This window comes from Lycorma delicatula, chromosome 12 (assembly GCF_047948215.1).
Source record: "Lycorma delicatula isolate Av1 chromosome 12, ASM4794821v1, whole genome shotgun sequence".
Lineage (NCBI taxonomy): Eukaryota > Metazoa > Arthropoda > Insecta > Hemiptera > Fulgoridae > Lycorma > Lycorma delicatula.
This window is the reverse complement of record NC_134466.1, coordinates 18,314,621-18,328,259: the sequence shown is the minus strand read 5'-3', so window position 1 is coordinate 18,328,259 and position 13,639 is coordinate 18,314,621. Positions and strand designations below refer to the sequence as shown.

Here is a 13,639-nt window from a genome sequence, read left to right as displayed (position 1 = left end):
TAGTAACCATTACCTATCCATTTTAGTGTTGTACAACCACTATTTTTATTTTATTTTTCGTTTTGAAAATTATCCAGTAATCTGTTTTCCTAAGATTATATATCAGATAAATATTACTTGTTTTCAATCAACAGATCTTTCTTTTCTTTTGTTTTACGTAATACCTTGTCCTTTTAAGAAAAAACGTATATCATTAACATGGAATAGACATTTAATAATTACATTCATCATGTCAATTTTCACCCAATATGAATGTTTATTAGGTAGTGAAACATATGCATGAAAGCTGTATGTTTACGCTTGTGGTATACGTGTGCAGTGGATAATTGTTTTGGCAAGTTTCTAAATACAAAATATCAACTTTTCACCTAGTTTAAATACAGTAAGATGCAGGAAGTAAAGCAATTTATTCATTTTATGTTTTGCATTGCACTGTAAGTTGGACATAATTTGGTTAAGTGTTAAGAATGACATTCCCTAGTGTTATCTACATACAGGAGTCACCAATACTCTAGTGACAGTACAATGTTTATGATCAAGATACGTTTCTCATAAACTCCATATATAATTGGAGACATATAATAATTATAATTTATATATAATATAATTGTATATATATATATAATTTGGAAATATAATCTCCAAGGAATGTAAAAATAGTTCACTCAAAAGGCTAGAAATCACCCATTAACAAACAGAATCGGTTATGTACTGATGGATTCACAAATATTTATATAGGCGAGTCAAAAATTATCCGCTTATTCACCATAACATACCTCTAGGTTTATCACACTTGGTTTTGCAGATGCATGCTTAAGAGTCAACATTAATGCGGTCATGTTATTGAAGTTTGACCATAAAAGCGTCATTTTTCTTGTTTCTGTGTAACCATGCCTGCACCACTGGCAGTGAACACCAAGCAAGAAAAAAGGGCAGTGATCCAATTTTTTTGGTCGAAAGGTGTGCCAAGAGTCATCAGAGATTTGCAAAACAATACAAGAACACATATGAGTGGATTGAGAAGTTTAAAAGCAGCTGGACAAGCATTATTTATGTAGAGGAAGCAGGGCACTCGTCAACCTCCACCACTGACAGGAAGATTCAGCAAGCTCTAGAAACGATACTGGCAAACAATGAATTAACATCGACATATAACATATAAAACAACAGTGCAAGAGATAATGATTAACTGGCCAACAATCTGAAACCAGCAATTCACACAAAACGTTAAGGCCTATTGTTACAGAGACAATTGCTGTTGCATAACAATTGAAAACCATTACTGTTTGGGTTCCAAGGTGCTGAAACATTATGCCTAAAGTCCAGATCTTCACCCTTCCAACTACCGTCTGTTTGGACCACTCAAAGATGTTTTACGAAGTCTTTGATTTTTCACATACAAAGAACTGGTGGAGTAGTGTATAAATTGTTGGGTGCAAAACCAAGAACCTTTTTCTTTGAGATTGGAAGCTGTCATTTTTGATTTAAAGTAAAGATCCCTTTCAGCCATCCTGAAAATAAACTCCACTTTAAGCTGATCTGCCCTTGTTAATTATTCCTCTAATATATTAATTTTCTTAATTTGTCCTCATCATTCCATTCATCTTAGTGTTCTTATCTCCATCACTTCCATGTTTATAATTTATTATATTTTAGAGTAATACATCAACACATCAATGTTTTATAAATTTTTCTTTCCATATTTCCCATTATTTAAATTTGAAAACAAAATTACATTCATAAATAATTTATAAAGAATTTTACTTAAAATGTAAAACTAGGCCATTTCAGTTGTTAAATAATTATCATCAATAGACAATGAAAAAAAAATAAATAAATAAAAAAAGAAATAATAATAAAAAATATATTAATTGAGTAGGGGGCGTGCCCTCTGGTCGCTGTGTCGTCCAACCCAGCTACAATGCGGTAAAAAAGTGAAAACAATAAAATTAATATTTCTGGTAGGAAAACAGTATTGTTAAAAATTAAAATCATTACTCATAATTAATGCACATACAGGTAAACTTATTACAATACTATTATAGCTCAACTACTATTGTCACTCAAAAATAGCTGACCACACTAAATTTTCGATAGCATTGGTTTACCAACTGTTTTGTACTTTAATCCTAGTATTTGCAGTTCACCTGGTTAATGCCTCATACAACTGACTGTGATTGATAGAGAATAGTTTCTGAAGTGCAGTCCTACATGCTCAAAACTTTGGCCTATGACTTATCATCATTGCAAAAGCTATTGCTATGGGAAACTGTCTTTTGTGCAGTAAATACAGTAAATCGTGCATAGACTCACCAGTATCAAACTTTATTCTGGGTATAAATAATTTGTTATTTGTTTTCCCCAGTTAATATTCAAGAGCATATGTTATTTTTGTACAGCTTAGTAATTTGCCGACGTGTTTTGTTACATAATACTACACTCAACTTTCATAACAACACAATATTACATACATTTAACATTTTTGCATTCTGCATTGTTTTATCATTGGTGGTTTTCTGACCAAAACCCACCTTTAATAAAAAAAAAAATTACCACCTAAAAATCCAGCAAAATGTATCAACCGTGACCATTAGGAAAGCAAGATCATGACTAAATGATTAGTACTAAAATAGTGTTTCAAGTGTTGTATATTATCATATCATTTGTCAGTTTGATGGACTATTAAGAAAGTAGCACAATATCATTGCTTATCACACTTTCACCATATTGGTCAATTCAATTAGTTACACCAATGAAAAAGAAGCAAAATATTATTACAGGTTACCTTCCTTCCTTTTTCCTCCTTTCTTTATTTATTCTAATTCATTACATTTTATTTTTTTCCGAGGGTTTTAAGCCATTGCCAGTCCCATAGATCGATTAGGTGTCCAGTTATTGCAATTTTCATGTTTTCAGCATTTTCTTAGCATGTTATAACATAAGGAGAGCCAGTGTTCGCTTATATTACCTCAGAGTTAAGGAAAAATTTTGGGTGAAGCCTCATTGCGTGTAACTTAATTCTCAGAATGCTTTAACCCATTGCCCATCCCAGTAATCAATTACATCTTGAGTTTTTGCAATTTTTGTGTTTTCAGCATTTATTTTTATAATTTTATAATGTAGGGAGAATAAATAAAGAGTTCTTCACAACTCTATACTGAAGTTTAATCTATTTCATATATCGATCTACTTACTTTCTTATATGTTATATCTACTGATATGATATGTTATATGTTATATCTACTGATGTTAACTCTAACAATTAAAATGCCCACCTAGTTAAACATTTTAAGTAAAATCCTTTATACATGGTTTATGTAATCTTGTTTTCCAATCTCTTCAATACATTTGATATAGCAATTTATTTATATTTCCTATTACTTTCTCATCAAACTATTATAACTACGTAATGTTTCAGTATTTAAAAAAATGTTGTGGGAAGGTACAGATTATAGTAACTGAGTAGTCATACAATGCAACTTTAATACCACATCTTCGGTAATCACTGTAAACAGTAGTATCTAATAAGATAATCTTACTGCTATTTTTATGATTAGTGGAAAAAGCAAATATAGGTAAATTAAAACACTAAAGAGCAGATTTGCATCAGATTTTTCAGACAATCAGTTGTTTTTTTTGTAGGACCTCGTAAAAAAGTGAAAAAATTGCAAAAAGCAAGGTTCAGATAATTACAAAAAATTAATTTTCTCTGCTCTTAAGAGCTAGAGAACTCAATTTGTTGTCAATTTAAAGCTCTTGAAATGGGCTTTCGTGTGGTGTATCACTTGGCAAAATTCTGTGATATAATAATTCAAGGTAACCAAAAACTTTATTTAACCTTGAATATATTCAAAAGTATACGTTTTAAAAAATGTATTTTTTGCTTCCTAATGTATTGTACATGCGATAAATATTTTATAATGGGATTGCAATGTGATCATGGTGAAATAAAATTATGAACTTGTACATACTCACCACTTAACTGCAGCTCGTATAGCTTCCAAAGATATTTACAGAAGAATTACAGTCTACACTTATTTTTACAACTTCTGGTTAACATTACTACTTGCTTTGAGAGGTTATAAATTCTTCCTTTTGGATTTACCCTGGGATCTACTTTTGAAATAACATCACTCCTATGTACATTAAGAACATCCTCATTCTGGGTAGTGGAAGGAAGGTGAAGGTTCATGTGGATGTAAGAACTTCTCTACTGTTTGATTTTCTTCATTTGAGTCTTTTTCTATTGTTTCATAATCTAAAGTTGTACCAGATTTAGGATCAGGACGTGACATGACACCTTTTTCTTTAACCAGGCTTTAGCTTTCCTTGCAGTGTAGTCTGATACTCCAATTCATCTTGAATGTCCTTTAAAGTCCAGCTTTTAGTGAGCATTGCCAATATTTGCATCCTGATTCTCTTATCACCTGTAGTATTAAATTTTTTCTTCAATCAGTTGACAATTTTACAGTCAGAGGAGAGAGGATTAGCATCTTGTTCAGAATCTTAATCAATGTTCAATATTTTGCTTTTGAACACTACTGCTGCTTTCTTAAACTTTTCCTAAGGATATATTCTCACACATAGTCATTTTTTCTGAATACAGGTGATTCATTTAAAACAATCAAACTTTTGTTCAGAACATTTACAGCTTTATCTTTTTCTGGGGAACCAAAGGATCTAATTGTTGAAATTTTTCATCAGAAGTAGATTCTTCAGCATTATTTGGCAGATGTTTTTAACTGTTTGCAGCAAGTATCATAAACTTTGTAATCTTATTTAACTAAATTAAATGTTTGCACGAAGTTCTTTCTTACAATTCTCAGTTTTTTCTTACAGGAATTAGGACGACTTTTCAAATGGATTGCAACAGTACGTTTTACTTGAAGCTGTAGAAGTTGATGGTTCCATGCTGGTCACCATATTCTGATCCAAAGAAGTGAAGAATTAATCATAAAACTCCAAACCTATAGAGAAAGGCAAGCTCAGTTAACAAAGAGTCTGAAAAAATATATTCATTTTTGCACCACTTTATAGATAATCCTCTTGGGGTGTACACCACAGAACCTTCTGTTCCAAGAAATGATCCAGACTGAATATTAATTTACTTATCTCAATAGGATGAAACGTACATTCTTTTGCTGGCACTAGGAATGCATCTCGTGACACGCTATTCTTCTGCCTCATCAAGTGACCCAGTCTGGGAAACTGGAAGGGGAGGGGGTTTTAATTGATTGAATCTCAATTAGCAATTGCCACATAGGGGGAACAACAATTGGAATATTCTGCTGAGCCTTATTATTACAAGATTATTTTTTAACATGATTCCATTGCAATCCCATTATGAAATGTTCACCATATGTTGAACACATTAGGAACCAAACATTTTTTTTCAAATTTAAAAAAATACACTTTTGAATATATTTAATGCAAAATGTCTTTAGTGACCTTGAACTATTAATATCACAAAACCTTGCCAAGTGACATATCATGTGAAAACCCATTCCAAGAGCTTTAATATGACACCAAATTGAGTTCTGTCTCTTATAGAAGCTAGGAATGTATTCTTTTGTAATTAACCAAACCCTGCTTTTTACAATTTTTTTTAGAGCTAAATCTGCAAATTTTATTTGAATTACTGGACATGAATCTGAGAAGCGCATTTATTTTCATTGATTTGATGTGGAATGATCCAGCTTCTACTAGATACTAGTCAATGCTCCTGCAGTAACTTGTCAGTAACATCATTACAACATAATTAAGTTAGTGCATTACTTTTTTTCAGTTTTTCATTAATATTATCTTTTCAATTATAAACCAGTATAATATAAATAATTTTGTTTCTGAACTAATTTAAACGGTTACATATTGTATGACCCACCACATCTGATGATTACATAAAAGGAGAGCTCCATAAGCTATTACTTATTACATTTTAATTAATTACCATTTCAAGGATTTTCAAAATCCCAACTATTTTCTAAAAAGAATATTGATATAGGTATAGAATATAATATATAGGTAAAGGTAATAATAATGTTATAATTAATGTCAAATATTTAGGCAATGTTAAACACCAAGCAGATAGGTTAAGATTGAGCTAGTCATGATACAACAAACTACTAAATAATGCATTGTAATATGTTTTAAATAACACAATGCAATAGCGACACTTGTACATGTATTAAGAGAGATTAGACCTGGCTTTACTTGAATGAGTACCACACCTTAAGTGATCTTATTATATATTAGAATTCCTATACAGGTCCATAGATAAAGATGTCTCGCACCAAACCGAGCAAACCTCCATATTCTTAGCACAATTCCAGTAAAAATTTAGTAAAAACCTAACGAAAATCAGAAAAGAAAGAATCAATGATAAAGGAAAAAGTGAATAGCTAGTAAGGAACTCTCTATTCACAAAGATCACAAAATCAGACAATCCTACTAATACAAGCGCTTCAAGGCTTAAATAAAATGGCATTTGCCATGTACCTGTGTTAGAAATCTGTATCACCCACATGCTCTAGGTCATTTTTATGGTCATGAATTGTGTTCATTTTTGGCCAGAATAGAAAGTGCACATTATTGATCCAACTTTTTTTACGTTAAGCAACTTAACCAGTGATTTGGAACATTAAGTGTACCTGCTTGCAATCTATATAATTGCAAAATTTATTTGTTTTAATAATTTCAAATTATTAAATCAAAAATACTGTAGAATAAAATGATCAATCTCACAAAATGTTTCATTAAACCAGAATGAATCAATTCCCTGACCTCAACATAATCAAGACAATTTTCATCATACATGATTTCATCTTCACAATTCATTCACACCCTTACTGTCCAATTCATTAAAATCAAATCCATTATTAGTAATATATTCTTCTATTAAACAATAAAAGAAATTCTGAGGTAACATTTTAATAAAATAAACAGAGAAAATAAATTACCAAATGCACAATCAAGAAGTCATGGCTGAAGATGATTCAGGAATGACAGCCTCTGATATTTCTTATTATTATTTATTATCAATAGCTTAGTTTAAAGTTAGTTAACCTTTTCAGATCATGTAGCCTTGGAACTGGTTATGTGCGGTGTCAGTTTTAAAACGCTGTTACAAAATCATTTTATATGGGATGTAAGTCGGTTATTTTTTTTTATATTCACAAAGGAATCAGTTTTATTACACAATTTGAACGACATTTATATAATGTAAAATGTTTTATTTAGACTAGAAAGAATATGACCATTTTTTTCTCAGAAATGTGCTTGTGTGTGTGTGTGTGTGTATGTGTGACTTGTGTATTATAATTGCTATGAGGATTACAGATTTATTTATTAATTACAAAAATAGCTTATCTTACTAGCAACATATCGATGATATATGGCACATAAAAAAAAAAGAAGGAATTTGTGGTTATAAATACGTCACTTTTACTCGAGTCTATAAATATCTTTTCTGACAAAAGATATCGGTAAACAAGCAACACATATCGATTCATAATGAATAACAGTATACAGTAAAAATGAATTTTTGTCAATCTGAATAGCCTTTTGAGTGGTGGGGATTTTTATAAAACGTAGTTTTCTGAATCTACTTTCACTTATACTAACATATGTTACTAATCTGTGATTTATGACATGGTTTTTCATCACATTTTGCCCAATTTTTAACCGATTTGGTTGAAAGTATTATTTTTAAAATCAGCAAACTATGTTTCATAAACACAAAGCAAAAAAAAAATTTCGCTAATAAAAACCGCGGTAGAAATGCGCAAAAAAATTCTGCAATTAAATTATCGTAATTTTTGTACTGTTTTAATTTTTTTGTTGTTACAGGCATAAAAAATATCCAATCGTAACGGTTTCTTTTTTTTTGTAAGAATCTGTTAAAACTCTTTAATATACTCTAATTTTTTTCACAAGATGGTAGCATAAAACTATGAAGGGAGGCAATCAGATACCAACATATTTTCGCGGAGCGCTAATCAACTGCGGATATCTATCAACAACGTGTCACGGTACTTAAATATACATTTACTGTAAATCTGAGTAAACAGAAAAAAGTTGAAACCATTAATATACCAAGCATACAAAAAAAGGCAAACTCAAATTTCTAAATATGTGTATATGAGCATACAGGTCAAAAAGTTAAATATATCCTTCAACAAAGATTACTCTTATCCAGAAACTAAAAAACAAATCAAGAACAGACTGAGGTTTATTCTTAACAGAATACTTTCACTCATCTGCTAAACTATATGACATCTTAAGTTTTTCTTTTTAATATTATAATCTTGAAATTGTCTCCAAACTGAAATAAACAACTATTAATAATTTACTAAACTTTCATTCTGCACAAACATTTTAGTGGAGTGGGATTGTATTACTTTTTATTTTTTTTTTTTGCTTCTCATATCACTTTAAGAAGAACTTAATTTATTTCAAATCTTAAATTGTTATTCAACATAAGGGGATGCCAATAAAAACCATTGCAGTTCAATACCAAAAAACAATATAAGACATATTTAATTATATTATAATATATATAATTATATACAAACACATATAATTATATTATAACAACCTAATAAAAGTATCGACAACAAAAATAACCATCTAACTATGTTTGTGATCATAAAATTTATTATTAATAAAAACTTCCGCAAACATTTGAATAAAACATCTTCTACAAGATAAAAAACTGTTATTAAAATGTGCTTAATCATGTGCATGGCTTGAATTTTACCCAAAACAGAATAAACAAATGGGTTACTTAAGAACCTTCTTTTGACCCGCCATTAGTTGGGTTGTGAGAAACACTTTTTTATATGCCATTTCTGCTCTACTAGGAAACAGACCAAACCGTCCTAGGTACAACCCAAGAACAATAATAGAACCGCCGTAGTTGTGGCTACAAGTAGATTACCCCCACACTGCCAAGAAGTAGTGACTAGAAGTGAAAGAAATCGCATCAGTAAGAACAAAGTTCTATACCAGACTAGATACGTGACCTTGTTTCTTTTGTTATTGAGAATTTTTCTCATAGCTCGACTTACTATTATTTTTTTGACACTTTTTCCGACTGTTTTTATTGAGTTACTTATTTTTTGCAAGTACACAATGCAAAAATAGACAAAGAATAAGAAACCCGGGTGTTGTATTGGTTAGATGAGACAGAAAATTACGCGAGTTCGGATGATTCTGATCTTCCTAGTGAGCACAATGATGAGACTTAATTCTGAAATGTCCCGTTCAGACACTTCAGGTATATCTAGGAGTTATGACGTTGACAGTACTATAAGTATTAAGACATCGACCAAAAATGTTCAGAAATGTACCAAAGTCAACAACCTACGGACAGCCCCTTTTCTGTATCAAATGATGCTCAAGTGCAGTCAAACACTGCATCAGCGTACTTGATGGTACAGGAAGGAACGTGACGATGGATAATTTTTTCACCTCCATACCTTTAACAAATGATCTCTATGCTGATCACAGACTAACGGTAGTTGAGAAAATTTCAGAAGAGCTTCTCAATGTTTCAGAAAGGAGCAGCTGTTCATCTATGTTTGACTTTTCAAATCCCCAAAATTATTGTTCCACGGTTTCCTACATAAGAAGGAAAAGAAACTTATTCTGGTACTTTATATACCCCATGATAATGTTAAAATTGATGAAAGTAGTGGAGATACTCTGAAACCCGAAATGATTACTTATTATAATGCTATTAAAGGTGGTGTAGACATCATTGACCCTCTAAAGGCTGAATATTGTGTATCACGAATCGGTCGAAAATGGCTGTTTATTATTTTTAATGGTATACTGAATGTCGATCCAATCAATGCTCTCATTATTTTCAAAACAAACAATAATGTTAATATAACAAGAAGAATATTTTTGACAGATCTCAGAAAAGTTAAAAAATCAGCTGCAGAGTACAAATCAAAACACTATTTCCACAAAACATAAAATTAATAACTGACTTGGAGATTCTGAAGACCTTGCCAACAATGCTGAAGATCGGCCTGCTGAACCTAATGATTGAAAGTCTCCAAAGTGCAAGTACTGCCCTAGAAGAAAGAACAGGTACACTAACAAGTGCAATGAGTGCAGAGCGCCTATTTGTAAGGAGCATGTATCTTTGACAGTCTTCGTCAACCATGTCTTCGTCAAATGTGTCACCAAAGACAAAATAAAAAACAAAATGCTAAATAAAAAGTTTAACTTTTATTTTAATTTTTTAAGTAATTATGTTCGTTTTTTTTATATAAAGTAAGGCAAATTTTTTATCCTTGTAATACGCAAACAACAAGAAGTAAATACCGATTACTTCTACAACACAATTTTTTTTATATAAGCCTAATTTTAATATATAATAGATTTTACTTTTTTTTTTACTAATGATGTTTCATTGTCTAATACCTTACTCACAATCATATCTTGCAAGTATTAAATACGTATGTAACAAAATAATTTTTTTTTTTTTTTTTTAAATGTCACCGCATGAGAAAAATTTTCAATAACCAATTAATAGCGTGACAATTTTAAACATAACTAACGACAAAGTGTAATGGTGAAATAGGTGGTTTTAAAAGTCAGAGTGTAATGGTTTAAAAATATAAGTAAAACATCACTTCTAATAAAAAAAATTATGGTTTTTATTATAATATATATATATACATAAAAAAATCAATAATAATAATGATAATTATGTGTCATCTTCATCAATATCATCTTGTTTCCATCCATCGTCAGGTGATAAAAATCTCTGTTTAACAGCAGTATTCATAAAAGGTCTGAGTGCCCATTCAGTATCAGCAGCATTAGCAATATCCAAAGTACCAAGCTTGATTTCATACAATTTTAACTGAAATCTTGGTCCAACTTCGCTTAACTCAACATTAGTTCCATTCACCTATAAATAAAAATAATTAAAAAATCATTAAAATATATTTTACTTCGTAATTCTTACCCCATAATATTGTTGATATTTGCTGTGCAAATATCAATCAATTCAATTGAATGATGATAAAAATAAACTTTGTGGGATGTGTATATTTTCAATAATTAATAGATGCCTTAATTTTTTTTATTTTACATAACTATGCACCACCTCACATTACTGCTAATACTAAGGGTATAGAAACAAGTTTAAGTAGCACTTTTTATCATCCCTTACAACACAGATTTGACAGTCTGAATTTTATCTGTTCACAAAACTGAAGAATTGGCTGGCTACTCAGCTCTTCAAAACAATGAACTCATGGATGTTATCAATAAATGGACGGGTACTTTGTTGGCACTGTTCTTCAAAAAGGGAATAGACAAGCTGGTGTCATGATATGACAAGCATTTGAATATGGGCAGGGACTATGTTGAAGACAATATAATTATATATGCAACTTTTGAATATATAAATTTTTTCAATTTATTTTGTTTATTTTTATTATTTATAGTTATTCAATTATCATACATTACCTAAGTAACTACTATGAACTAGGTATTTTATAACTATGAACAGCTAGTCAGTATTTACAAGACAATAGTTTGATAAAGAAGACAATAACTGAAATCAATTGTATCACACAATAGTCTATTATACCTAAAAGTCATGAGAGCAATATAAAAAAACATTTTTGATAATTTAATAAATTAATATCAATGTTAAAATTATGATCAACTTGCTTTCAAATTAATTGAAAATATTCTTACGCAAGATATTTTAAGTTAATCCATACTTAAAAACTACATGCCACATAAAATACAAAAATAAAATAAAAAAATCATCTTGTACAGAAAATTAGATAACACACATCAATCATCGTATATAATTGCCAGCATTATTAGAAAAGTTTTCTGAACTTAACTGTTCAAAATTGACAAACAAAATACATAAGAGCTCAAACGATACACCAACAAAATTAGAATGCTACACAACAGAAAGAAGAATAAGCAGATAAAAGAACAGTAATTGTACTATTACTACCCTGGACAGATTAGACACCTAATAACTCTCAAGTACAGTAAATACCATCAAAACAAACCTTGGCAAATCACATCATAAACATTAATCGCAATATGGTAATTTTATACAGAGCCCATCATAAAAGCCAAGATTTCAATTCCTTTGAACAATATAAAATTTACAAACACTAATTTTTATTTAAACAAAATACTAATTAAACAAACAACAAATCTAAAAAACCATTCAACCACATACTAATTCCTTATCATTTTAAAGGGGTGCCATTAACAACCAGCTTCACTAATGTTATATCTAACTCCAGTGAAGCAGCTGGATAATAAGGTCTTAAAAAATCATCCAGAATAATTATTAAATTCCTTGAAAGCAAGTCATCATAATACATATATATATTTTTTAAGTCTGTTAGTTACGCTGACCAGTGACCTTTTTTTTTTTTTAATAACTTATAAAATTCATTATATTATTTTATACCTTTTTCTATGTGCATTATATGCAGCACAAAGCAAAATTGTATAGACAATTACCACAACTGTTACTGTTAAACCAACAGATCAAAAATGAGTTTTTTTTCACCTGTACTATAAGTGTAAAGTAGATTGCAATACCAAATAAATATATATAATAGAATATAAATTTTTAACTTACTTTTTTGTAGATATGATGCCGGAATGTAATGTAATCATCATGATTTGCAAATGTAATAACTCGATGACTATCTTCTTTTGGAACTGGAAACAGATACTTCAAAATATTTGTAACACGTGCACCAAGTTTAGTTTTAAAATTATGAAATATCAAATGTGGATATTGTTCAGACATAGTGCCAATATCAGGTATATCATGTCGCATAGTAACATCTGTCATGGTAAAATAAGCAGTGGGTCCATAGGGTAAATGACAAATCACCAATGAATTTGGTACACCACGGTGCTCATGAACAAGAATGAAATCAGTAACATCATTGGCTCGACATGCACTCACCAGCTGTTTCATTTCATAATTACCACGATTCATACGTTGTGCATTAGGAAATATTAAACGCAATTCTTTAACGAACATTTTTAAACGTGATGAGGGATCACGTGAAGTTGTAATCATAATTTTTGGATCTTCCACACCGGCCCATCTATACTCATCATCTTCGTGCGTTTCACCACCCCCGCCACTAGCCGTACCTATAGCAACTGCTAAAGCAGGTCCTTTATCATCCCACTGCGATTTATCAACAAGTCTTAAAGCTCTTTTTTTTAAATCCGTATGTATCGGTGTGCCTTCTTCCAAACTACGTTTTAACCGTTCCTTTTTCTCTTGAATACTATGTCTTTTATTTTCCAGAGATTTACGATATAAATACTCACGACGAAGCCTAGCCTGACGACGTAACATAATTAAATTTGACAGCTTCTATGCAACATACAGAAAATAGGCATTAATAATACCACAATATAACCTCAACCTAAAACACAACACGCGGTTCCGCCATAGTGGTAATCGTTCTTCGTCACAACGCTAGTCAAACACGACCACACTAAACAACTCAACTTCATAAAAATTTTCGTCACTGTCGATTATTACAATAAAAAGTTAAAAATAATACATTGAAAAAACTAATTAAAATTATATTTAACAATTATTAATAAACAT

The 13,639-nt window shown here is 30.5% G+C and overlaps 2 protein-coding genes across 3 annotated transcripts in view; both read right to left on the bottom strand.

Annotated features, from left to right (window-relative positions):
* The window catches only part of LOC142332908 (uncharacterized), a 46,395-nt gene that overhangs the window by 32,506 nt on the left and 250 nt on the right, over positions 1–13,639 (bottom strand). The gene's annotated exons all lie outside the window — the stretch shown is intronic.
* LOC142332909 (U3 small nucleolar ribonucleoprotein IMP4) lies at positions 10,644–13,618 on the bottom strand. The gene is made up of 2 exons (XM_075379612.1): positions 12,641–13,618; positions 10,644–10,924 (listed from the first exon to the last, which is right to left on the bottom strand). Exons 1-2 carry the CDS (start codon positions 13,379–13,381, stop codon positions 10,718–10,720), a joined length of 948 nt encoding a protein of 315 aa, XP_075235727.1. The 5' UTR covers positions 13,382–13,618; the 3' UTR covers positions 10,644–10,717.

What these genes read in the sequence shown, in the direction of transcription:
- LOC142332909 (XM_075379612.1), bottom strand. Translation starts at nt 13,381, where the DNA reads ATGTTACGTCGTCAGGCTAGGCTTCGTCGTGAGTATTTATATCGTAAA. An exon ending in GGCATCATATCTACAAAAAA is followed by an intron (nt 10,925 to 12,640) that starts GTAAGTTAAAAA and finishes TTTTATTTATAG; the next exon opens with GTGAATGGAACTAATGTTGA.